Source organism: Melopsittacus undulatus, chromosome 9, assembly GCF_012275295.1.
Source record: "Melopsittacus undulatus isolate bMelUnd1 chromosome 9, bMelUnd1.mat.Z, whole genome shotgun sequence".
Taxonomy (NCBI): Eukaryota; Metazoa; Chordata; class Aves; order Psittaciformes; family Psittaculidae; genus Melopsittacus; species Melopsittacus undulatus.
Window position 1 is genome coordinate 16950101 of NC_047535.1, and position 27768 is coordinate 16977868.

Genomic DNA, 27768 nt, shown 5'->3' on the forward strand with positions numbered 1-27768 from the left:
AGCCTGTGTCCACAACAATGTCTGTGGCATTTTTGAGACATGGACTTAAGCATTCAAAAAAAATTGTACAACAGAAGTGGGATGTAATGCAGTGTATGCTTTCATGATGTGATTGGCAATGCAGTGTGCAGGGGGTGTAATACGTAGATAAGGAGCCAGTGCAGCGCCTGTGCTGTAAGCAGTGCTGTGCCATAGTTTAGAAAGGTTCAGACCAAAAGGCCTCCTTGTTGCTCACCAGGATATTCTGCAGGAGATATATAACTAATGGAACATCTGATGAACCGTGAGAAAACAGTTGTTCCTCCTGGATCGTAATACCCACTGGTAATTACTTTGAAGTGTTGCTCAGTATACCAATTTGCTAGTAGATTGAGTTAGTAGTTGTTACCTGCAAGTTGCCACAAACCAGTTATAATTCTAGAAGTATTATTATAAAATTATAGAAGTAAACCAAATAAGAATAGCACTTTTTTATCTTTCAGACTGGCTCACATTAAGGCACATTAAAAATGTGTGCTGCTGTTGCAAAGCAGTTCATCATAGCCTCTTGGGTCTGCATCATGTTACATGGGCAGTTCATAGAAGTCAGCTTCAGTGCCACCACTGGTGTGCAGTCACACCCGTGGTGAGTTTATGAATGGGTATTGTTGGACTGGTTCAGATGTCACCTCCTGCTAGCATGTAGTAAGAGGAAAGAACAGGACAAGGAGTCCTCCCAATTGCTTGTTCTGCCCCCCTGGCTTCCTTCAGCAGTGGTATGGGGACTTCCCTCTGAGAGTACTGTGATGGGGGCAGATCCAGGTAATGAGTTAACAGAGCATCATAGAGACAATGCTGTCATACTCAATTTCTCTTACTGGGTTTTTCTTACATGACTTTGGCTTTCTATAACCATATAAAACTTCAGTTGCCCACAGCTTCATCTAATAGTAAGTTCAGCAATCTAACTATATGCTGTTACTGACTGCCTTTTTTTTGTTCTGGATTTAACTACCATCTAGTTTCTGTGGATAAATCCTAGTTGTTGTATGATGCAGCAAATGTCACGTCATATTTGCCCATTCCATGTGATTTGTGATTTTTCATACTCGTGTTGTATGTCCACTCTGTTTTGCTTTGCTCTAGCTTAGTTGTCTTGGTCCTAAGAGGGAAGCTTTATATTGCTTTAATCATCCTTTTGATTGCCTCTGGACATTTTCCAGTTGTGCCGTATTCTTGCTGAGGTGGAATATTGTGTTCGAGACTTCTGCCATTGGATATATTGGGGGTTTATCTATTAATGACAGTTTGATTGAATTTACAACCTGCTTTTGTGGGATGGTTAGTTTTTTTTCTTTTGTGTATGTGCACCCTTAGATAGGCACATGACTGTAGAAATTGACCTGTGGGAGGTTTTAGGACTGTATGCAGTCTTAGAGCAGTCATATAAGACTGTCCTATAGCAGTGTCTGATTCTCTCATGAGTTAGCTCCCAGTTCTTTTTCTATAGATTTTTTTTTCTCCACTTTCTGCAAATCCTTTGTCCATGAAGTCATATGTTCCAGAGCAGCTGCAACATGTGATAAGGGTAGGAAAGCACACTTTTTGACAAGGCACCCTTGTACATTAGTATCTCAGGTGTGTTCACTCCTGGCTGATTTGAACCCCTGTATCTCTTGGTGTTTTGGTTTGGTTTGTGGTATCCCAGAGCAGAACAGAGGTCATGGTGCTGTGTGTGCATGATCCCAGCACTGGCATTGGGGTGGGTGTCTGTAAGAAACACGGACCAAGTCCAGGAGTTAATGTGTACCCCCAGAGGCTTGTCAGGTCTGCCTTTCTTCTGTATTAGGAATCATTTTGGTTTAACACCTCAAAAGGGAAACTGGGATTGTTCCATTGCTTGGTACAAGTAGTAATGCTGTCACTGTCGGTGCCTTTCCCAGTTTCTGGGAGGAATTGTTGCTACCCAAGTAGGTATTGCTTGATCTGTTAAGAATGCTAATTCATTGATACTGAGTAGTGATAGCCTGTCAGTTGTAATAGTAGAGTAGAACTTGGATAGAAGCTGGTTTCGGATTGTTTACAAAGCCTACTCAGTTGCTGGTTCTCATTCCCCATGTTGTGCTGTGCCAGCCAAGGTGCTTTTACTGATTGCACAGTGTATTGAGACATTGTATTGCAGTGTATGGGTTTTTTCCCTGCCTCAAGTTTCTTACTTGAAATAGAAACGTTACTGTAAAAGTTTGTTTGTTTTTAAAGTTTGTGAGACAAGTAAGTGAAATAGCTTTGTAATTTCAGCTTTTCATACAAGAGCATGAAATTGTTTTCAGTGTTTTGGAATGGCCAGATTAGTTAATCAGAATGGCTATTGAAAAGTGATACAATCCCATAAAGCTTTTCTAAAGTAAACTTTTTTTTTGTGCCTACACCAAGATTACTGAAAGCTTTACTTAAATAAATTATTAGAGTTTCAAACTCTAGATCTGAAATCCAAAACAGCAGTTTTCTGCAAACTAATCTTTCATACTGCAAGAACTTTAAAAATGCAGCAAGCATTTGACTTATATTTAGAACAAATGAGGCATCACACAAAGTATACAGTAAATACTTTTGTCTATTATAGCTCCTTTTGGTTGACTCAGTAAATTTTCAGGCCTGCTTTAGGTTCAGTTAGCTGCTTGTTTTGTTTTTTGTTTTGGGTTTTTTTTCCAAGGATTGGCATGATGTAAGTGCGTGTAGAATCTGAGTTCCAGATACAGTCTTACAGGCGGATTTTGCTGGATGGAGTCAGTCTGTTCTGATTTGTTTGTAGTCAACACAGAGAGGGCATTTCTTACAGTTTCTGACTGGTAATAAATTTTAAGTCTTTGTAACTATCTATGGAAGTACTTTTCTTTTTGCAACAGATTAACTGTAGGGCAACATGGAAATCCTTCTTTAAAGGTAGAAATATGAACATGCTTTAAAATTAAATATTCTGATGCTTCTGCATATGCACTCTGCAAAACAGTTCCAACATACTTGGCTTCTGCCCACGCTGTCCCACATACATTTAATGCTACAAGTCATTAAAGGTCAGAAAAGGAATAAAATGCTACTGTAGATTCTTGTTTGTCAGCTGAATGAACTACTGAGGGTTTTGTCTCCTGCCAAAGATACTTGCTTTCAATGAAGTAAGTCTTCAGCAAACTAATTTCAAGGGAACACATGTTTCTGTATCAATTTATTTATTAAGCCAAACCTGAGTAATTTAAGCAATACCCAGCACTATGTTACAAGGTCAGAACAGCATCTGTAACTGGTATTGGTGACGCAGTTACAGAATAACAGGATGGAAACCACAGTCCTCTCGAAATGTTACTGATTATATTGTTCAGGCAAAGTCAGGCTTTGTGAATCTGTAGTTTATGTAGCCAGACTAAAAATATGCAAAACACAAAGCACTCTACCTCCTTGCTGACATGTCTGTTGTTCATATTACAGAGCTCTGACCAAATCATTGCTAAAACCCCTTTTTTGGGGGGTGGTAGTGGGGAATGTTGGTGATTGATAGGGTTATTTTAATTTGGTCTAAAAATATGTACTGATGCCGAGAGGAACAGTTTGTTATTGTATTTTTCCCATTGCAGGTGTGCATTCCTATTAACTACTTGGTGCTCTTTTGTGCAGCCAAGGAACAAACCAGATCAGATTGCTAACTCAGATGAAATCTATGATGATGAAAAAGGAAGAAAAATACATGGTTAGAATTCTTTTCAGCTGGATCAGTTCTCTGATGTGACTAACAAAGTCTTACACAAATGGTAGTGCCAGCACAAGGATTGATGTGGGAATAGAATGATGGCTATGGTTTCCATTTTTGGGGGTAATACCAGCTGCTGGATTAAAGCAACTCCGTAAGCATGGTCAGCTTTTTAATCTGCCGCAGTACTTTGTTTTGGATGCAGTGGGTAATGAGAGCCTTGCTCATGATGGATGTTCTCTTCTTGCCGTGAGAACTACCAGTTGCTTGCTTCATGTTCTTGAGTCCTGCACTGTGTTTCTGGGGTGCAGGAGAAGCTTTTGCAGAGCATCCCTTCCTAGTTCAGAAAAGCAGTCATCTTTCCACATCCCTCTTGGGGTCAATTTCTTTTGCAGGGTTCACAATGTTTAGCCATTACTGGACAAATACTGATTCTAATCTTGCTATTGTGCATGGGAAAATAATAGTTGTTCTACTGTTGTTTACTTCTTTGCTACTTTTTTTCCTTACTGAGCACTTCTAAAATTTAGCTAAGCTCTTGGTATGTTCTTTCTCTTTTTCTCTTTCTTGGCACACTAAAAAAACTGTACAGTATTGATACCTAATATTTTAATGACCATTTTTTCCAATCAGGTTGGCAAAGCAAGCTCTTTTGGTACTGTGCATTTAAAACATCCCACTCTCCGAGCAGTGGTTAGAGTTGTTCTCTTTTGGCAGATATGCCAGGTTCTCCTATTAAAAATTAACGCAGATGGAACATATCCAAATTGGTTTTCATTCCCCATTCAATTTCAATGTATTAGGTTGTCCTTTTGGAACAATATTTTTACTTTGTTTTTAGTTTTGTCTTTCTGCAGATGTACAGAAGATTGAATGTAGTCCTTCCTTTAACTAATTGTGAAAGTTCTGCAAAATAGTTGAGGGGAAAAACCGATGGGTGCAGCTTTTTTTTTCTTCACATACCTGAATACATTGTGCAGCACAAGGAGATCAGAAAAGAGATAAATTTAATCTATGAGCTTACAAATACTTTTAAGTTTGGAAGTGGCTGAGCACACTTGAACACAAGATTCATTTAGAAGTGGGTTAGAGACATTTACACCTAAATGCTTGGTGCATACTAATAAAGTAATACAATTTTGTTATTCTCTCTAGGAGAGAACAGCTAAGAAAAGGCAGCTAAATGGGTGAGGATGTTCTGAATTTCAGTTACTTATTAACAAAGTTGGTTTTTTTTGGAAATTCTCACTCAGAAATCTACAGAAGTTAATTATCTGCCAGTAATTTTGAGCAATTTTAGACCTAGATCTTTCTAAATGCAGGTGAACTCACTAATGTACATTTTTAGATGGTTTAATGGCCACTTGAATTAATTTAGCTTTTCTGTTGTGAACTTTTTAGACTTTTACACAAGGTGTTTTTCTGTTGGGCAATAACTATCAGCATCATAAGTGATTACCCAATGTTTTTCATTGCGTAATCGCTATCAGCATTATAAATGAGGAACAGGGGTTTAGTTTCCTAGAGTGTATTCAGGTGCTAGGATGTTATGAATTTAGGTAGCAATTATGTAACTGCATAAAGTATTTGACACTCTCTGTTATCCTTACATCTGTTAGACCTTGAACAAACATTTAAAACATATTCAGATTTTAATTTAGAACTTCAGTGCTCATTAAAGAAAGTTTATACTAATCTATTCCTTTGCATTAGTACAGCATTGAAATACTTCCCTTAGCAACATATAGGGTACCTTCAAACTTTTGAGCCTGTAGGGTTTGCATTATTCATTTATGGACTCTGATTTCAGTCAGAAAATTGCCTCTAGCAAGTATCAGGTTCTTCATGTGCTGTATGTTAGCATTTTAACACGCATTTAGTATGTGTGCGTGTGTTCTCTCCGTGTATGTACCGATATACATGTGTATATACACAGCACAGCATAAATATGTCTCCTTGTAAACTGCCCAGTCACTTTATTTCATTTGTGCTGCAGCATTGTTGTGTTTGGTTGGCATTGTTTGGAAATTGTTTGGTTCAGCCTGGAAATGGAATCAGCCTTCTTCCCTCAAAACTAAGGCTTTAAGATAGACCCTTGTGCTGTCTCCCTCCTGTGCTCGTAGGCAGCAAAACTGTGCATTTGTATTTAAGGTTGGCAACCTTCAATTTTTCTTCTGGTTTCCTGTCAGAGTTTAAACAAGCTGCTCTTGTCTCCTGAGATCATTCTTTGACTGCTCACGTCACATGGAAGTGCTGACTGCTGTTCCATGTCTGGAACAGCTTGTGACTGTTTACTGGAAAAAGCAGCAGCTACGCTGTAAAAATGTGCAGTGTAATATCTCTGAATAGCTCTGTTGTTGACACTTGTATAGAAAAATCACCTACTCAACTACAAATGCAAGAAGATTCATTGTGCAAGGCCAACACATACTAGTTAGGTTGTTTATCTACTTTCCTAAACTTGGAAGGTTTGAACATTTTCATATTACTCATAGACATCCAAATGAGGAATAAAAGCCAGGTCAATAGGAAATTCCAAACCTGCATTAAAAAGAAAAAAGAAAGTTCAGTTTATGCAGGCTTTTGAAAACTGCCTCTATTATATTTGCATTGCAAACTTTATCAAGCTTCACTGTAAATATTTGAACCTTGCAGCTGAAATAGGCATGCATGCACCATGCCGTGATGTATTGTAGCACTCAGATTCAAAACTGACAGTTCTGTGTTAGGCCTGTAAACCGGAGTGCAAAGGAGAAGCTCAGCCAAAACCCCCAGAATGTATGTGCTGGATGAAATGAGAATACATGAAGCTACACTAAAATAGGGTTAGTATTGACATGTTGTAGTGCAGCCACACAAGTATGAGGAATGTAGGAGAGAAGTAAAATGACTGCCTTGTTTAAAGAGAGTGATGTGTCAGCATGTCTTAAGCTGTAGTAGGTTTAAACTGAAGAAGTTTGCATGAATCTCTTCTTTCTGTATTGTTCTGTAGCACCAAAGACCTGAAATACTGAAATAGTTTGGTGATAGTACTTTGTGCTTATAGCGAGATTGTCTCCAGTGTATTATTAAAAAATATTACACTTGCTGTCAGATCAGAGAATGGTATATGGGAAAAAATATGCATGTTACGCTTCATTTAATGGTGTCTTTGGCTCTCTATATCTTTGTATTAGAAATGCAGGTCGTGAGAAGGGGAAGAATAAAAACCATTTAAGTTTAAAACAACTGACTTTTTGGAGACGGGAAGCTTTACAGGCAGAATGTGACTGAGAACTTGACATTGAATAGTTGAAGATTAACACCAACTGTGAGAAGGAATTACTTTAATATGCAGTTTGGACTTTTGCAGTTGCTGAAGTTGCCAGCTTAGTTAATAAAATGCTGGGCATTAAGAAGTGTGCTCTCCTAAAAGCATTGAAACGTTTTCATTACAGTGTTTACAGAAGTAGGGCTTGTCATTCTCATGTACCCTATCACACGACACTGTTTTCAGTTGCTGTGGACTTGGCTGAATTTTAACAACTTTAAGCTGTCAGATTTTTTTTTTTTTTAATTTAGAATCTTATTTAACCACAGTTTGGTGGGGTTTGGGAAAAAAACTTTAAAGTTCCAGCACATCTGTCTATAGAGCATTTTCACACTTCTGGCATAGATCATGTATGTATGTTATAACCATGGGTTAATGAAACTTCTCCTCTTACCTCTTCAAATGGTCCTAGAACACTGAATTCTGACAGCTCAAGGATAAAAATGAGTCCAAGACACTTGTGTAGCTGTTTATGATAACTGAACTAAAAGCAGGGACTGTGCTGCTGCTTTAGTGACTTCCAGGCTGATGCCTGATCATACTGGGGCAAGAGAGCTGGTAGAGCAGCTTACCTAAGTAATTTAGATTGAGGATGTACATAGACTGGGTCTTGAGGACAGCAAAAGGTGTGTTTCTGCTGCAGTATTTGGAATTCTCAAAACAGTTCTTTGAATGTGTGGTTACGTGGGTGCAGTGATCACTACCTGAGGAAAATGCTGTCTCACAATGAGGAGATAGATGGGAGACTTTTTCAAAGCTGTGTCCATACTCACTGGGCATACAGGCAGCTGCTTACTGCTATTAGAGTCACCCAGAGAACTGTGTTCTTGCAGAGGTGACTCTGAGATAACATTTTTGGCAACTGAGTCTAAATATGCCCAAGCAATTAGGAGCAAAGAAGGCATTAACAATGTTTACTCCTTAGTCTTCTTGAAAACAAAAACCTCCAGCTAATGTAAAAGTGCACCTTTTTTGAATGCACATCCACTCCCAAACTATTTATGGTGGATAGCAGCAGAGGGAGGTGGCTGATGTGGTGACAGAAGCAAAAGCCCTACACAAGAGTGGCATAAATAACCAAGTTCATTTCCTGAAGTATGAACAAAATTACTACTTAGATTTCAGAAACCTCTGTTGTGGAACTAAAAAGTAATATGTAGTGATTTTCTTTCTCTTTTTAAATGGTCCTCAGTCTCATTTGCCTGTATGCTTTTTATAGCATAGTTTAGCCCAGATGAATGAGCATAATTTTGTTCCTTCATTTGGATCTTCTGTTTTATGAAAGGAAATGGTTGTCCTTCTTTAGGTGGTCACAGTAGAAACTTTGCAATAGTGAGGACTGTTTAGCGTGTTTGTGTCTGGTTTTTCTTTTATGAACTCGCCTTTAAAATCTGCTTATAAGTGTGAAATCAGATGTGGACTGATTATTCTGAATTCCTGAAGTTCATAAAACTCTCAAAAGTACTTAGCAATAGCCATTGATTTCAGTTTTTAAAGTGAATACTAGCTGAAGTACATGAGGATGTGCTTTTGTTTAAAGGACAGCGGTTTCCAAATGCATCAATTTTCGATAGTGAAGAACTGCAGATTTTATTCTCTGGCTCTAAGGAAAATGGCATGTGGGGGTTGTGATGGTGAGCGGTTTGTGTGGGTATTTTTAATTTATTATTATTTTTGTTTTTACCTTCTGCACCATATTGTCTGTTTTGGGAATTATAGTTTTCTTCCCCCTGGGGTGGTGTTGGTTAAACTCCAGGTTTACCCAGAAGAGGTGTATAGCATGAAACAGATAAAGGGTTAAGGAGGTTTTTGGGTACTACAGGTTTAGAATTGCTGTACCTACAAGATTTATATAGGCTTCTGTCTTTCCTTCCCCTTTTTCTTTTTTAGGTGAAATTGTGGTAAACGAAGTGAATTTTGTGAGAAAATGCATTGCAACTGATACAAGTCAGTATGACCTGTGGGGCAAACTGGTTTGCACTAACTTCAAGATTTCCTTCATTACAGATGACCCGATGCCACTACAGGTTTGTTATTACTCATATTGCTACATCATGACAGCAAATGTGATGGGTAAAATGGATTGAATTACAACACAGCGAATCTGTCTCATATCCAATATAAATATGATGTGTTCTAAAAGAAAGCAGGGTAAAGAATGTGGTTCCACTCTCTTGTTCTAAAGGTGTTGCTATTCCATTTGTTCATGGAGAGTATCAGAACAGTGCAAGTTTGGTATGGAAGTACGGCCAGCTGTTTTTACCTTCATTTATATGGAGGCTTCATTGGGAAGTGGTTTTACAAAAGGCAAAGCAGAAATTGCCTTCTTCAAGGAGGAACATGTTTTTATATGGCAGATGTTCCTGTGACTAGACAAACATCATATCAGCAAAGCGTTTAATGAGTCCAAGTTCCATTGACATTACTAACAGAAGACAAAATAACCGTGAAATGAGTTTTCATTTTAGATGAAGCAACGAGAACAGGAAACAAACCAAGCCTTTGTCAAAGCAGAACATGTGCCATTCAAAGCCTCAATCAGCTATGGAACAGCACAACATACAGTGCTGTTTGGATTTCCAAGTTGTGAGCTGAATGGTATTTTCAGTAGAGTTTTCACTTTCATTTGCTGCTTTTAAAAGAACCACTCCATTAACTAGGCATGTGTAAAGCTCTAAAAGTAGATAGGTACTTATTGAGTAATGCTTAGTAACTATGACCAAAGCTACTTAAAAAATTAACTTTTAACATGAATTTAGTTGATAAACATGATTGAAAGCTGAATTACTGTTTTTTATTGACTTTTTATATTTATTTAAATTCCTTTGGTTACAGTAATAGTTGGAAATTTTTTTACATTATACATATATATATATATTTTTTTTTTTACACTTCAGTTTTTATTGAATTTCTACCAGCAATTTTTGAGGCTTTCCTAGCCTCAGTTCAGTGCAGGTTGTGGGGTTATTTTGCATACCCCACCGGGGTTCCTGACCAGTTTGGTGTACAATTCACCAGCACAAGAGAGCTGTTTACACAACCTGTAACTGCCTGCAAATAGGCAAGGGTGGTAAATGTCAGCAAAGTCTAGGCATGTCTGATTTTTATCCTAGTTTCTTCAAAGCTGTGCTGTATATCTGGCTGTCAACTGAAGAACTGCAATTAATTTCATTTATTTCAGAAATTCCATTATAAAAACCTCCTCCTTGGTGAACATGATGTCCCACTAACATGCATCGAGCAGATTGTCACAGGTATGTCAAAAATAGTTAAGTGTAATGCAGGCTCCAAACTTAGTTCAAAGCTCTTAACTGCTTGTTTAGGTTGTGCAGAGTTGTTGATGCTTAAGGCTTTATGTCACTAATTTTCCCTGATTTGAAGAATTTGGTTTATCTGAAATTAGGATAGAAGCCTTAGATGAATAAAACTTGAGGTGCCATGCAGGAGACATTTATTTGGGTCTTTATATTGGTTTTAAATTCAACTACAGTACTGAGTTAACAAGTGTTGTAGGGTAGGCACTTGTTATAGCTGTACAAAATTTTGTTAGCAACTTTTTAATATTCAAGAATCTGAATCTTCCACTTAAGTACACTAGATTGCAAGAAGCACATCACTTACACTTAATGCAATTCACACATAGCAGGGATATCTGGCAATACAAGTGCTTGAGTTTTTAATCTTGCCTAGTTCTTAGCAAGCTAGTAGCTAGTGGTCCTCAAAAATATGCAGATCTACAAATCACAATAGACCTCTTAATCTGAAGAAATAATTTATACTTATTTTGAAGAACTAGTTTTTGGTGGATACTTTAGGCTCACCTGTTTGTTAGAAAGAATATATTAATATTGTAATTGAAGAGTTTCATGTAATGTTTTTCAAGTCTTAATTATGGCATGGGCTGTTAACGATTTTGTTTTCTGACTGTAGGTAGTTTAATCCTTTACTGATTAGTCTTCAGTGGCCAAAGTTATCCAATCATCTATTCCCACTCTGGTAACTGGTTTTAATCACTGGGAAAAGATTCATGTATATCTGAGGAAGCACATTCTGAAGAAACACCTATTTCTAAATGAAGAGCTGTTAATTATGTACTCTCCTACATGATATGTGTTGTTCCTAAATGGGAAAGGACTACAGATATCTTTTACTTTGAAACTCAAGGCCTGTCAGATTGGGGATTACTCTTTTGTGCATATTTTCCCAAACTCTCAAATAGCATGAGTACCCGTAGTTTCCAGTTCTCTAGGAGCCCTTTCTGTTTAGCTTTTCCAGGGAGAGTGCAGTATTTCCTGCCACACACTTGAGATTATTCTTTGTTCCTCTGTTATGCAGTTTAACGCTAAATTTAGTGGAGCATAAACTTTTAGTAACAGGAATTAAGGAGAGGTTTATACCCACACTGGAGAAGAGGTTGCTCAGTGGTTGTTATATTGAAGGTGAATTCTTGGAGGTGACCTAAAACACTTGAGTTCAGTAGAAGTAGTTCAGTTTAACACAAGATACCTGCAACCAGGCAGGTATGATAGTCACTCTAATGAGGCTATGTGCCCTAGTTTTTCCAGTTGCCACATATAAAATCTGTGTGGCTTCTGTGATGCTTGCTTTTTCTAACTTAGCTTTCTCTGTTTGAAAAGGAGATACGGAGGCCAAGAGACACAGCCTGTCTATGCAGGTCTAGACCAGCTGGCAATTTGCTATACTTATGTTCTTGAGTTTTGTGTAAGAAATAGGGACTTAATCTCAGTCTTAACTCCACTTTGTTTATACATGGAAGTAAAAAACAAAAATCAGCATATGTGTCAGTTACTGTGCATCGGAAGAGCACTGCAGCATACCCAGTTAACTACTCTGAGAGCTCTTGGGAATACTGCATATTCCTTGTTTGTGAAGTTGTTGATAGAAGTAATCTGAGCATACAGGAGACAGTAATTCAGCCACTTGTTTTAAAGGAGGTTGATCAACAGGAGGATCTATAGAGTTTTTTCTACCTCAATATAAATATACTATTAAAAGAAAAACTGCTGGTAACAACATTACTGTATCTTTTTGAGCCAGTCTTGTATGCTTACAAAACACAGCCCAATAACTTTGTTTTTTCTTTGCAGTGAATGACACCAAGAGGAAGCAGAAGGTCCTTGGTCCTAACCAGAAACTTAAATTTAATCCAACTGAATTAATAATTTATTGCAAAGACTTCCGAATTGTCAGATTTCGTTTTGATGAAGCAGGTCCCGAAAGCGCAAAAAAGGTATTCTATCTTATGAAGTCTTGCTACATGCAATGGCTAAAGGCAACAGCTGTGCTAATAAGAGCATTTTGGTTTATGTTGTGATAGAGAAGTAGGAGGGAAGAATTGCGAATTAATCATATTCTGCTAGGAGAATATCTAGATCTTGAGTCAATGATTAGGTATAAAGTATAGTGTGATGTGTTAATGGTTTCTGTGCATGTAAGATAAACATTTCTTATATGTGTTGTGCTTTTGAAAACTAATAATTTCTGAAGCAAATCTTTTTAAAGACTGCATTGCAGCTGTGCAACAGATGGGTACATGTTTATGGAAAATGTTTGAAGCATTACACATTTTTCTGAAAGTCATAAGCTTAATGTACTCACAGGTGAAGTGTACTGTCTTATATATGCCCTTTTTTGCTTCTCAAGGCAAGTTCTCCAGAAGCTCTCCAATGACCAGTTTGTTTAATCTACATACAACTATGTGCTCTTTCTCAACACTTTCTCAGAAAAGACTTGCGTACCTCTGGACAAGTGGTATTACTTCTGTCTGTACATTCCTAGAAATGTCATTCCTTCCCCAGTTCTAACACTTGCTGTCATAAATCTCAACAAAATCATAGTGTTATTTAACCTAGTAAGGTCCAGGTAAGTTTGTGCTAATCAGAGATGGTTAGTCTGTATAATACTAGCTCACCAGCTTCCTGGTTGTTCTGGGTCAGTGCCATTGGTTATTTGAGTTGCAGCTCCTCTGATCCCCATGGCACCAGGAGGGGGCCAGGCATGTCACAGCACTCATTTTGTAAGGAATGACCCAGTCTGCTTACAGGGCTTAAGAATTCCCCCTTCTCAGTAGGATAAAGTTTGAGCTTAACTCTGTAAGTCCTAAGAACCATCTGCCCAGACATAAATCTGTTTGCAGTTATCATCTGAGCAGCTATAACTGAAGCAGTTCATCACTACTTCACCTTTTACCCTCTGGTAGAGGTCCATGGGCTTAAGCCAGGTAATGTCCTTGCTGCTTTTCTAGGTTCCCTCCTGCCTGCTGCCTTTACTGTTTGTAACCTTTCACATTTGGCAATCTTTCAGCAGTCAGTTCCCCTTTCAGGGCTCCTCTGAAATCTCCCTGGAGCAGCCTGTCTACTGCAATATCTTTATAGCAACTGTTTCTAATTGGCTGTCACAGCTAAGAAGAGTGATTAGCCTGGAGGAGGAAAGCATAAAGTCAGCATCTCATTAACACTTCGTGCTGCATTTACTTAGGCAAGAGCAAAAAGTGAAACCTTTTTCTGAAGGTGCTTGCTTCATACATTTATAATTACATGGTCAAACATTATTCCTTTTGAAAGGAAGAACAGTTCTAGAGATACAGAGAATCTGAATCTGTGTGGTTATAAAGACAGTGCTTGTGGTGACCAAGAGTTGCCATTATCCCACAGCAGAATTCACTCACTGAAAGAGTGGGGGAAAAAAAAACTTGTACAAATTGTCCTGTCAACTGTGTGGCTGCTGTTGCAGTTTCCATGTGTCAAGTAGGTTACTGCAGCTTTGTGGGGGTCTATCACAGAGCACACTTATACTGAAGGGAAATAATGTTATGTTAACCTGATGTTTCCATAAAACATTGCTCTGCTAGCACCAAAGTATGAGTGTCTAAAACCATGAGGTCCTTAGATCAGGTTTCTTCTGTCTGGATTATGCTTAAATTATTTTGGGATGCTGGTGAACACAACTAGAATGGTCTTACACAGTATATTGACTGGAGTTGATTTGTTCTTTCTGGCATTTAAATGGAATGCCAGCGCCACACTCTTGAAAGATTTTATCTAGTTTCAGTTTCTGCCCTTCAGAGCAAGGTTGTCCTGATGTCTAAAAACAAAGAAAAGGTGGTCAGGCCTCCTGAGTTCTGATGGAAGGGAATCCGTGCTCTTCTCTTGGGCCGAGTGTGCTAGTATAGTCTCCTGACCAAGAGTATATTGTAGTTTTTCACTTGTTTTCACAATAAGTAGAAGGGAAGGTGATGTTACAGAGAGCACTACAGTCTGTTCTGTAATGCAAGAGACCTGCATTTTAGTTCTTTAGAAAATCATAAATGGCTTCCTTTAACTTTACATAAATGCACACAGCTATACAAATTGGAGCAGGGAGATTTCTAATTAAATGTTGTCCTAGTAATGCAGAGGAGTATCATCCTGTGAATGTAGCACAATAGGTCAAAATGAAATAGCTACCTACTAAAATAGACACTTCAAACTATGGGTGTATAAATGTCTCTGACTTGTTGCCAGTTGCTAGCAAATACTCTGTTTAGAGCAAAGATTAAAGAAATAAAAACTATACACTTTAATTCCTGTTTTAAAATGTATGGCTAACTTTATACAATTTTTTGTTTTGTTTAGAGTTCCTTGAATGTAATGGAAATACTTAGCAGCAGTTACATAAATTGATGTTGGCAGAGAAAATGTAACTTGTTCATAAGGAAGTGTCTGTATTTGCTTAAGAGGTCGTAAGGGGGAATAAGCCCTATTAATTAAGCTTTCTTACCAGAACAGAGTATTCTGAGTCTCTTTTTGGTAGTGGGTGCAAAAAGAAGCATCCATGTTTGAAAGCAGTCAGGCTTCAGATGTGGACAGCCTGACATGATGGCATATACGCCTGGTGACATGGGTGATACTGGTATAGCTTTCACAGGTATTTTTCACTATCTTTTAAGCAGAAACAAATTGGAAGAACACTGAAAGTTGAGGTGAATTAGTTTGTTTTGAGGTAAATTATTATGGAGGCTTAAAAATCAGTTCTATTGGAAAAATACCTTTGACATTAGTTGCAGCCGATCCATACTGATAAAATAATGTCTCAAAGTTAATCAGTCAGGTATATATTTTTTTCCTTGTTTTTATTAATGGATATTTGGGAGGCAAGAGTTAAGGAATAACAGAGGGAATGGAAACTTGCACTCCTCACTACTTAGTAGTTTAATTTTGTTTTGTCTCTGAAATAAAGCTATAGAGTCTCCAAAGGAAGGAAAGCCAGAAGGGTGTGGGAGGAAGTGGAAAATGGTATTCTTCCAGTGAGTTCATAGGCCAGGTAGCCTGGCTTAGGGAAGGAGGTGAAGTGCAGGGCTGTGCTAACTTAGCGCATCTTAAATATGACTGTTCAGAACTCTTTTCCAAGGGCATTAGCAGTATTTTGAAGTTCTTGGCCTGTGTGAAAATTCCTACTGGAGAAGAGGAGGGCTTGCCCTGAAAGTACAATTTATTTTTCTCAGACAGGGGTTGAACAGGGGACACTGACACAGGGAAATGGCCTTTGTACTAAGAAATAATTACAGCCATTGTGTTTTCTGCTTCTAATAAATGAACTTTCCAACAAGCAGCCTATTCTCTTGTTATTTGACCGAGCCTAAATATCTTCAGCTTTACACAATTGCAAATTGGCAAGAATACCAAACATTTTTCAGTTTGATATGAGAACATTTCCTGTAAAACGTGTTTGTCTTCCAGTTTAAGAGCTTTCTACTTATGGTGATAATCTGCTGTGATCTGTGGAATGTGCTTGTCCTTTGAAAATTTCAGACAATAAAACTACTATATGGATAAAGTTGGGGCTGTTGAGCCTGGAGAAGAGAAGGCTGTGTGGAGACCTCATAGCAGCCTTCCAGTATTTGAAGGGGGCCTGAAACGATGCTGGTGAGGGACTGTTCATTAGGGACTGTAGTGATAGGACAAGGGGTAATGGGTTGAAACTTAAACAGCAAAGGTTTAGGTTGGATATAAGGAAGAAATTCTTAACTGTTAGGGAGGTGAGGTACTGGAATGGGTTGCCCAGGGAGGTAGTGAATGCTCCATCCCTGGCAGTGTTCAAGGCCAGGTTGGATGAAGCCTTGGGTGATATGGTTTAGTGTGAGGTGTCCCTGCCCATGGCAGGGGAGTTGGAATTAGATGATCTTAAGGTCCTTTCCAACCCTAACTATTCTATGATTCTATGATTTAGTGAGTACTAAACTGAAAATTAGTATGTCTTTAATAATTGTGTAGTGTATATATGAGTGGAGTTTGTCTAAAATGGAGAAATGAGGACAGTAGCAGGATGACTATATAAATTTTTTTTTTTTTTTAGTAACAGAAATAGAGGTGCTGTACCTGTACTGTAATCTACAGGTGGATTGTTCCAGTCATGCTATACCTGGTGTTGAGTAATGTCTGTACTGTGGAACACCTAGGAGTGTTTTTCAGCTGCTGGGCTCAAAAGCACAGTGCTGGGTCTCATGCCTTTTGTGAACTGACTGCTTACCATTCTCAACCCAATTTTACTCCTCAACACGGCACACACATACTCTCTCAAACATGGCAAGCAAATGACATAGATCTCAGCTGCTGCTTTTAGAAATAGGTTATACTGTATTTCTATTGTGCTATTTGGCAGCACAACAGAATTTTTTAACATCTTGTGGTTCATCTTCAAGCCTTGAGAGTAGACAAGTATAGTAAAAGGCTTTCATCTTTCACTCCCACAAATGAGGGTGAGGAGTAACTGTGTTACTCTAGTGAAAAGTTACATAGAAAAATTGAAGTCAAAATGTGTATGTACACAGATTTCCATTTTGTTTCCTTGTGAATGATAGGCAAAAGTAGTCTGTTAGAAGCAGCAAGTATTTTTGAATAGCTGGCTTTCAGTGCACGGTGCACTGAAATCACAACATGTAGTAAAATGGGCATAGCTTCCAGTTACTCTGTGGTACTTATGAAAAGTTTTACCAGATCTTAGAACTGAGGTTATAACTGTTCATTTGAGAAGCCATTCTGGACTATTTCCCAGTGACATGTTTACTGTTTGAGTTTTCAGGGGGGTGTTGTCCCACCCCTGGAAAAGTCCTGTCCTCTCTTTTCCTTTGTACTTTCATTGTAGAACTGGAAGTGGGAGAAGAGTTAAAGCACCTATTCTTCTAAGACTCATTATGATTTTTTTTGTTAGTGAGTGCTTGTGAAAAACCCCTTTCAACTCAAATGAGTCCACAGACATCACTGGGCTTATAAATAGTGAAGAATGTCCACATCAAAAGCCAAAGTAAATAAAAATATGGCAAAAGTTCCATAATGCCATATATGTTGTATACAAGATAGTAAAAGTGCAATAACTTTATCCATGCGGAACTTGGCATAAATGAGCTCTCAACTTTTTTTCGCTGTGGCACAGTGCTGCCAGTGGTAGTGTTCCTTCAGCTGTGTGTCATGCAAGTCTTCCTTTTATGTCCGTGGCAACAAGAAAACTTTCCTTCATTGATATACAACAATTTCTTCTGAAAAAATAAATACCCCAAACTGCTCAACAGTGAATAAATGGTGTCAACCTGCTGCCAAGTATCAAAAGTCAGAGAGTTGAAGGGAAGAAAAAAAATGGAAGGGAAAGAATTTAGGAGGTGCTAATGCGAACTTGTGCTGTGTCTTTGTCCCTAATCAAAAACTTTGCCACATGGAATTTCTGTATTTTATAACCTTCTTTTTATTAAACACTTCCTTTAGAGATAGGGCAGGTGTATTGTAGTAAAGTCCTGACAGTCTGAGAATAAGTGCCAACCTCTACTTGAAAGCTGGGGATTTTTTTCTCCCTGAATTTGAGTCTTTTAGGTACTATAGGTTTTTTGGTCAAATCTTTTGTATTTATTAGTCAATATCCACAATTAAAGAGACAACGGTTAGCAAATTTGCCTGTGTTTGAAGTATAGTATTTAATCCTAAACCATGTGCTGCACTCTTAATGATCTTAGGATTCTTACCAAATGAGCAATTTATATGGGTAGAAAGCCAGATGCTTGTGTGATGCTGGTCCTGAGACCACTGCAAAGAATACAAAGGCGTAGGCAAGACTCTTCCTTGTGTCCCTAGGTAATCTCTGCTGTTCTGAGGCTTCATCTCTCTCTCATTTTACATCTCTGCTTAATTTCTCTTCCCAGGACAGGGCTTGTGACTCAGCCTGGTTAAACCTGATTAATGCATCAGATGGCCAGAGACAGTGTTGGAGCTTGCTATAAGCCTGTAGGCATCTAGAAGTTATTGATGGGTTTCTTTTGTGGATGAAATCCAGTCATCTGGGACAGAACCTACAAGAGCTAGGCCAAAATGTGACGAAGCTGACATCTTCCTACCCTTGGAAAGTCTGGCGTATGTTTCAGTTCTCCGGATCAGCTGGGGACTTGGAAGAGGTTGATTACTGGCATGTTTAATTAACTGTAGATCCTCCACACTTGACAAAAGGAACCCTGAAATTCACCTTCTACTGAAATTGAACGTTGATGGAGAATCTTTAGCTTGTCATTCAGCTGACAGATTACAACTGTATAATAACAAGAAAACATTTCCCACTGTGAATAACTTATTTCCAACTAACTTTGGGGAAATGCTGTTTGTTATTACCAAACAAGTTTCTTTTCATTTATATTCATCGATGCCCATAATAATTTTGGAATAGAACTTAATGAGATGCACGTTTGACATAGATCCTGGAAGTCTTCCTGAGAACAACCAACCTCTTGTCCTTTCCAAGGACAGGAGTTTTTGAAGGTTGAGTTTTGGTAGCACAGACTGGTAACCGTGATGCCTATATGGAGCAATGGGTGGAAAAGATTCAAAAACAATAATTAGATACAAATTTTGGTTAAATATGATACTTTAGGGAAGAACTGACAGGGCTTTTGTTGCACTTCAAAAACCTCTTGGTTCAGCTGGCAACTTTGTAGAAGAACTGTCTGTCTAATGTTGTTGAATACTGATACCAGATGTTAGTTCAGGAAGTGCTTGAACTCTGATGGGCCATTGAAAAACATTCTGGTAAAATGTCATTATATGCTTGCTTTCTTTTTACCTTCTGAGGGTAAAAAATTGCTCAGGAACTAAGCATCAGTTGCTGGCCACTGTCAGGAAGAGTGCTAAGTTGGGCCTTCTGAACTGATTCAGTAGGGCCATTCTTAAGTACTTTTAACTAAAAATAAAGAAAAATTATCAAAGGATCAATTATAAATGAGATTTTTCTGCACTCTGCTCACCACCTGTATGTTGTGCTCCTTTCTTTTTCTGTTCTCCTCCTTATTTCTCTCTGCAGGTGGGTAGGCACAGCACAGTAGCTCCAAGTCCTTGCTTTTCTCAGCTGATACAGAATCATGTTTAGGGATGCCTGTAAACAGTCTGACCTTTCTTGAAAAAACTTAGTCCACCCTCATCAGTTAATCACTCTTGATAGATGGTCATGGACTTGCCTACTTTGACTACAGTAATGGTCTCTTGACAAATATGAGTATGCTTAACTATAGAATTCACTCCTCAAATAAAATACAGAAATAAAGCATCAGAAGACTGATTTTTAATGTTTATTTTGCATATTTCATGCTGTCATAATTAAGGACAATAAATTTAATGTCTGTAAATAACAGTATCAAATGCTTCTTTCCTAGGTGTGCCTTGCAATTGCCCATTATTCTCAGCCAACAGATCTTCAGCTTCTCTTTGCATTTGAGTATGTTGGGGAAATATATCATAATCCAGGTAAGTATGAAAGTATTTTGATAATGTTTTTTCTATATCATGATATGTAACTTAAGTAAGACTTCCATCTAGAAACAGTGGCAAAAAGCATTTGAGGCTTTCTCCAGGGGTAATAAAATTGGCTTGTCCTGCACCCAACCTCTTACTTCTGGTTATAAGTCACTCACTGATAGACATTAATGACCAAATTCAAAAGAAATGTCTTTCCTGTCTGAAACAAAACAAAACTACCTATGTCAGCACTTATAGCAGCATGAATACTCATATTTCTCAATTCACGCTTCGATCCTCCTATTGTATGTCTATATTGGTACTCTAGGTACCTAGTTAATCTCCCATCAGGCAGGCTTGTTCACCTGCCCTTCTTTTGGGAATAAGTTTCTCTTCTGGTGGTATTGCAGGAGGATTTGTGCAACTTGGGACTCCATACCTTCTTTCCTAGAGGCTTACTAGGCAGTTCTTACCACCCAAAACCTCCACCACCCCTGCTGAGTTGGAGCACACCCTCTCTGCTCAAGGCCAATCTCCAACTGAACCTTGTCAGTTAGGTAAGCGTGAAAAAGATGCCTTTGGAACTTGATTTCTAGTGTAATGCTGTGCGGTCACTGCTTAGTGTTCCCCAGCCAATACACAGCTGAAAACCATCAGTTCTAGTGTAACAAGCCTCCAGATAGTGTAAGTGCCATTGATGGAGTTCTGTGGTGCTGAAATACTTCCTCAGCAGCTGGCATTAGAAATAGCTCATCTGCCTGTTACAAAATTTGAATGTTGTGGAATTATGAGCTCAGCCCTTCAAATTTGCGCAGAAATGCATGTTTTTCATGCAGGTGCCTATGTGACTGCCCTGTGCATGCACAAGACTAAGTGTGCATGTGGCTATGTTGCACACGTAATTACTCATACTGTTTCTTACCTGATAGAACTTGGGCAGTTATCAAGGTCCATATACTTTAGCATTATAAAGTGCTAGGGAGGAAGCCCATGTGCAGATAAAATGATAATAAAATGTGAAAGTGGAGTGTGAACAAAATGTTAGTCTGTCACGAAGCTGCCTTTACCCCGTCCTTAAAATACCATTTGCTGTATGGAAAAATACCTAGTGGAAGCATGACATAAGGTGGGTAAAAAACACTATTCCTCTGGAGCAGCAGACTGGAATGGCAAAAGATTATTGTTCTGCTGTGCTGCGGTTGCTGGAGAAAAGAGTTTGATATACTTTTGGTTTGGGGTTTTTTTTATTGTTAACCCTGGTGTTTGTAGCATAGACCTCTGGCTCTGCTCTCACAATTCCAGCACTGCTTTTTTGACTCTATCCCTGCTAGTCCCTGTACAGTAAAAGTTGAAATACTGTCTTTGTGCTTCTCGAGGAACAGAAAGAGCCTGTATTGCTCTGGTGTGTATGTACATCATTTTTTTCCAGGATATATTTTATAATTGTATATCCTGCCACTGAGCAGTGAAATTACAACTCTTTCAGGCAATTATCAAATTTCTCTGTATGCTGTCTTTGAACAACTATTTCAGTCTGACTTTTCTTCTGAAAAACACAATAGTCTGAGTATTGGTGCAAGAATTAGGTTGATAGATACAGAAAGTAGAAACTATACCATCACTGAGGTGACAGTAAAGCCATAAAGCCATATTCTGCTTTGTTTGGTCAGGCACTTACATCTGTACAGGCTCTTGCTGAAGCTTGGAGCTTTCATGGGAGGTACTAGGGTTGAGTCGCAGTTTATTTCACTTTTATATAAAACTTACTTCTGAGTGTCAAGTTACAGGCTGCCTCCTTGGCACATAGACAATGACCAGCAGAGGAGACCTTTCAGTATTAGCAACAGACTATAGAATTTTCTTGGGCCTTAGCCACAAAATGGTAGGCCATCTTTCCATACGGATAAGTACACACACACACACATACACATATATATATATATGTGTGTGTGTATGTTTATAAACCCACATATATATTTTAATCTGGCCTTCCAGTGATTTTACTTGGTGTTAATACAGCATTCCTTTAAAGTTGTTGAAATGGTACAATTACTGCTTTGCTTTCCTCACAAGGTCCCTCATTACACATTAGCCTATAAAGGGTTCATGTTTTTAAAACCTTGTTAATTTTGGTATATTGAAGAGAGAAATCCTGTGACTGAAGATACCAGTTGTTCCCAAGTGTCTGTCTTGCCCTCTATCAAGCAGCACAACATACCAGTTTTATGTTGCTTCTCTGTTGAAAGTGACAGAAAAAGCCTTATGTCTTCATGTATCACCAAGTGTCATTCAGTCACTGATCTGTTGTACACAAGTAGGTAACAGTAGTCCTGATGCTGGTGGCTCATTCTTGTCATTAGGAAGCTGAAGAGTTTGATAGTTTCTTTTTCTCTGTTTTTTAAAATGCACATTGATGAATTTTCTTTTCCTAGCAAAGAAGGTGAATGGAATAGATCCAGGAGGTGGTGGTGCCAGTGGTCAGCAGACACCTTTGTTTGAAACTTACTCTGACTGGGATAGAGAAATCAAAAGGACAGGTGCATCAGAGTGGAGAGTTTGTTCAGTCAATGAAGGTTATATGATATCTACTTGGTAAGTTTCTCTTATAATACAAGAAAAGAAGGCAATTACACTGTCTTTTCCTGTCTCCTCTACCAAACCTTCCATTCTACCTAACTGTGCACTTCGCCCCTTGAATGTGCTGCTCTCTGGAGAGGCTCTTAGTTGGAAGATCCTTCATATTTGCAGTGTTATTGAAGGAAATGACCTATTTTGGCATCTGTTGCTTTCATGCTTTTGTACTTCCCTCTGAAGCATGTACATTTCTGAACAGGTAGATCTGAGCTGTACCAGTGCTATGTAAGATTATGCAGACACATGGGACAGCCAGTTAGCACTGTGGTATTAGGGGCTGGTGTGTTACAGTTTATCAGAGTTGGTAAGACGGCATTGCCACAAGAGAAAAACTGATAAAATACATAGGGAAAAGTAACTTTGTATCCTGTTTTTTCCTTAAGCCTTCCAGAATATTTTGTGGTTCCATCTTCCTTAGCAGATCAAGACCTTAAGCTATACTCCTACTCTTTTATTGGGAGACGAATGCCAGTAAGTGTAGTCTTTATTCTGTTACTGTCCTTGGTTGATGTACAATATTATCTTACCTGTCTGCCAGTTAACATAGCTTTATGTGTAGTGTTAAGAAAACAATGTCTATGGAATAACACTAACCTGCATTGTATTGTTTTTTCTGTTTTTTTCCCCATATTAGTTATGGTCCTGGAATCACCCTAATGGGAGTGCCCTTGTTAGGATGGCCAACATTAAAGATGTCTTACAACAAAGAAGAATTGATCAAAGGTAATTGTTATGTTATTCTGTAATCAGACCTGTAACAACACAAGTGGTCACTGTAATACACAATAGCAATTAGTAACTGAGGGAATACATGCTTCATAATGTGTAGTGCATTAGCTTTTGAGAAACTTCTCTGAATATAGTTCTGGCACAATTCCTGTTTAAGGTCCGCTTCAGTGTCAAATCCTGTGTAATTTTTGAAAAATTAAGGGATGTTTATATTTTAGGCAGCTGGTCATTTAAGTGACAGAATTTACTGATAAAAGGATCAGACAGTCTTTTCTATTGATGTTACTGTAACATGACTTAGGTTGGTGCAGACTTTCTGATGATAAGGGACTAGAGCACCTCCCATATAAATACAGGCTGAAAAATTCAGAGCTGTTCAGCCTGGAGAAGAGAAGGCTGCATGGAAACCTCAGAGCAGCCTTCCAGTATTTGAAGGGGGCCTACAGGGATGCTGGAGAGGGACTCTTCATCAGGGACTGTAGTGATAGGACAAGGGAGAATGGGTTAAAACTAAAACAGGGAAAGTTTAGGTTGAATATAAGAAATTCTTTACTGGGAGGGTGGTGAGGCACAGGAACAGGTTGCCAAATAAAGTGGTAAATGGTCCATCCCTGACAGTGTTCAAGGTCAAGTTAGACAGAGCCTTGAGTGCCATGGTTTAGTGTGAGGTGTCCCTGCCCATGGCAGGGGGTTGGAACTGGATGATGCTAAGATATTTGGGAGATATTTGTCATTCACTGTCCTTGATGAAAGGCGAATGCATCTAGAACCTGTCATAAGTGGTTTACTAACTGGGTATTCTTTGTCCTTTAGTTTAATTTGTAGGGTGACTTTTTGTAGTAGTGCAAACGCTTGCATTGTACATGTTAGGCTGAAGCAATGAGTTTTATTTGAAGCCCTGTCAGATTTTGTGGCTTTATAAACTTTATACTGTTCTGTTTCTGTAGCATACCTAAGTCTTACTACTTTGTGGAAAATTAAAGCTTAAATAGAGCTATTTAACTGTGAGTCAGCATCAGATTTTCATTTCCCAAATGTGTTGTTTTAATGACCCAACATTTCCATTTTTTTTGTTCTATAATTAGCAGATAACAAAAATATGTGAGTCAAAAGCTTTGTGGCAGGCACAATGTACCTCCTGAATATAAACTAGAAAGTAAATCAGGTGCATATTTTATGTGGTTTCAGTTGTTTGCAGCTGAAGACTGTGGCATTTTTCTTGAAAGATGATTTATTTCCTCTCTAATAACAGAATGGCTGATTCTTTTTTATCTTACTTAGGATTTGTAATGCGATAACTCGAAGCCATCCCCTTAGAAGTGATGTTTATAAATCTGATCTGGACAAGAGTCTCCCCAACATTCATGAAATCCAGGCTGCACATGTCAAACTCAAACAGCTGTGTGTTAATGGTATGCAGGACTGTCCTCCTTTCATGATGGTTGTTTTCCTGAAATACAACAAATTCTAATAGGTCTGGCTCATATGAATGGATGTTTGAAGTTATTCTGCAATGTAATTATTTTCCTTGTTGCAGAGCCCTTCGAAGAAACTGAGGAGAAGTGGCTATCCTCACTGGAAAATACTCACTGGTTAGAGTATATTAGGTTTGTACCATTAATAGATTGATGATGGTTAACAAGATGTGAAATAAGTAAATAAGCAGTGAATCAGTTGAAGGATTCTCTGAGTTGATATATGAGTGTGGTAAATATGGATATCGCAGATGATTTTTTCCTTTAGAATGTGACTGTTGTACTAACTGTTGTATCACTTTCTTTTTCTATCTAGATCCTTTCTTAAACATTCTGCTGAGCTTGTGTATATGATGGAGTGCAAGCATGTTTCTGTAGTTCTACAAGGTAACACAACCATGGCATGCTGTAATTGTTTGCATTAGTACAATAAAGTAGATAAGCACACTAAGCTTCACTTCTATGTGGTTTAGGCATTTGAGAAACTAGAAAGGAAAAGAGTTTTATTATGCATCTGAACTACAGTATAGGCCATAGCATCAAAGGAATGTGTAATTTCATATTTTTTAGTCTGATAATGGTATGATAGAATCAAAAGTTTAGGATGAACTTTTGTTCTGTTAACTGGGCTCATGCTCCCTGCATAAGCAGTATCACTTTCACTCAGAGGACCTATATACAGGAGTATTTCTCTGAGAGTGGCTGCTGTTGGGTAAGTATAAACATGTTCCAGAAGAGATGAGACACTGAAAAACTTCCTTCTGCAGTGCTCAGAAAACTGTGATTTCTGTCATTTTCACAAGAGCTGCTCAGCTGGTGTCACTCACTCTGCCCATAGGATGGCCTTCCAGAACCTGCTTCAGGGGGGAAAATCTGTTGACAGTTTCCAGCAACATGAACACCCTCCTTGTCAGTGTGTCTTGGTTTAAGTACCAGGCATTTGGTGGGTTTTTTGTTCCTGATGAAGGCACTGCTGTGCTGGATGCTGCAGGAACCAAATACAGCAGCACAAAGCATATTCTGAAAGAAATTAAAAGAAAAATGCTGGAACTAGTTGCCGCTTTTTGCTCTTTGAGATCTAATTGTGTGTATATTCACCTATACCTTATGTATTTCATGCACTGTGTATGTTATTCACAGAGGAAGAGGGCCGGGACCTGAGCTGTCTTGCTGCTTCACTCATTCAAGTCATGCTGGATCCCTATTTTCGAACAATTGTTGGATTTCAAAGCCTAATCCAGAAGGAATGGGTCATGGCAGGGTATCAGTTTTTAGACAGGTGTAACCACTTAAAGAGATCTGACAAAGAGGTAAAAAAGAATTGTGTTTGTATGTGATAACAGTACCTGGTTAATACTGGCCTGAACGTTTATTCATGCAAGAAGCTAAAGTAAAACTATTTTTTAATGATTTCAAATCTTGTGAAACTGATGTCAGAGAAAATGAGTCTTTGTTCAGGATAGAGATCTATTTTCTTTCTCCTCTGTAGGCAAGTGAGAATCAACACAGCATCCAGTGTTGCTGGGTCTTTATGTTTTCATTGTTACTTGTGAAGAGGTCCCACTGTTACAAATGCTAGCACAGCATTTCAAATTCAAATAGAGGGGGGTAAGGAGTGGGATTGGAGGTGGTGGTTTGCTTTGTTTTACCAAGCAGAGGAATAGAGGGTAGCATCATGCTTGATTTTCAGTATTTTCAGCTAATCTTATTCGGCCTCTTCATTGCAAAGGAGAGGCTTGTAATTGCAATTGGAAGAATGGAGGAGCCCATGTCAGCAGCCTTCTTCAGGGACAGTGCCCAAGAGTTAAAAACCAAAGAGAGTAGAAAAGTGATATCCCCAGAGAGTGGAGCCAACAGACTGAGGTCACAGCACTAAGCGGAGAAAACAAATGAAGGGATGAAGAAACTGAAATACTGGGGGGGCAGGATTATGAGGAAACAGGTGTTTTGAGCCTAGGAGATGATATACAGGAGAATGAAATGGGGAAGAGGAGAATATTTCTAACGCTTTGTATAAATGATAGCTTAGGCTTCTGCCATTCATGGGCCACAGTGGAAAGAGCTAGAAAGTGTAGTAAGAAATTAACGTGGTTGAATCGTGAGCTCTTCAGTCATGAAACAAGAAGGAAGTATATACATTGAGTAAGGAAGGCCCATACAGCACTAATGTGGAAACCGAGGGACTAAAGCAAATAGCAAAAAACATTTTTGCAGTTGCTTGAGCAGGAAGAGAGCCCAGGAAAGAACTGACAGGCTTCTTAGAGGCTTCTTGTTGGAAGGGAACCCTGAGGAAGGCAGATGACATAGTTGCTTGTGAAAGTGGCTAAACAGAAATACACGGTATTACAGGTGCATAAAATCCTAAAAGAATGCAGGACTCCAACTAGTTTACTGGGTTGAGGAATGTACCAGAGGAATAGCCAAATACCCTAATGGAGCACTAACTGCAGAGAAATCAGTGTGACCTGGGAAAAGCTTCAGCCAAATCTAACAGTTCTCTCTTCTCTTTTCCCAGTCTCCTTTGTTCTTGATGTTTCTTGACTGTGTTTGGCAGCTGCTAGAGCAATACCCAGCAGCCTTTGAGTTTTCCGAAGTTTACTTGACTGTACTGTACGACAGTGCACGTGTATCACTGTTTGGCACTTTCCTCTTCAACTGTCCTCATCAGCGAGTAAAGGAGAGCACTGTGAGTAGGAAGCATTACACCTCCTTTTGAACCAGGGGACTTCAGCATGCCCCTCTGGAGATAATGTCCCCTCTAACTGCTATTCCTGTGCCTTTTCCAAAATGTCAGACTGTTCGGGGCAGAATACTCAGCTCTGCAGGTGACTATGTTCAGAGTGAACTTTCAGGTGATCTTTGCATAGACTAACTATTGAAGAAGAAAGTCTACAGAAGTTTTTTACTCTTTACCAGAAAAGCATGGTTGCAGTACATCATTATTTGTACTCCCCTAGGAAACAGATTTGCATCTGGGACTGATGAAGTAGAAGGATATGCAATAAATAGCAATTCATGCTTCAGGCAGACTTTGAAACCTCTTGACATAATTGTTTCAATGGTTGAAAAAGACTGTGTGAAGCTCAAATAATAATGCACATTGAAGGTGTGTGGGAAACTGAACACTTTGTTTTG

The 27768-nt window shown here is 38.7% G+C and overlaps 1 protein-coding gene across 1 annotated transcript in view; it reads left to right on the forward strand.

Annotated features, from left to right (window-relative positions):
• MTMR10 (myotubularin related protein 10) overlaps positions 1 to 27768 on the forward strand; it is a 37897-nt gene that overhangs the window by 4701 nt on the left and 5428 nt on the right. The window contains exons 3-14 of the mRNA XM_034066016.1: positions 8922 to 9058; positions 10213 to 10285; positions 12140 to 12282; positions 19714 to 19804; positions 22228 to 22387; positions 22813 to 22900; positions 23064 to 23152; positions 24440 to 24570; positions 24696 to 24765; positions 24950 to 25020; positions 25774 to 25943; positions 27149 to 27319. Of these exons, the coding sequence (XP_033921907.1) occupies positions 8922 to 9058; positions 10213 to 10285; positions 12140 to 12282; positions 19714 to 19804; positions 22228 to 22387; positions 22813 to 22900; positions 23064 to 23152; positions 24440 to 24570; positions 24696 to 24765; positions 24950 to 25020; positions 25774 to 25943; positions 27149 to 27319 (1394 nt within the window). The remainder of the gene's footprint in view (positions 1 to 8921; positions 9059 to 10212; positions 10286 to 12139; positions 12283 to 19713; positions 19805 to 22227; positions 22388 to 22812; positions 22901 to 23063; positions 23153 to 24439; positions 24571 to 24695; positions 24766 to 24949; positions 25021 to 25773; positions 25944 to 27148; positions 27320 to 27768) is intronic.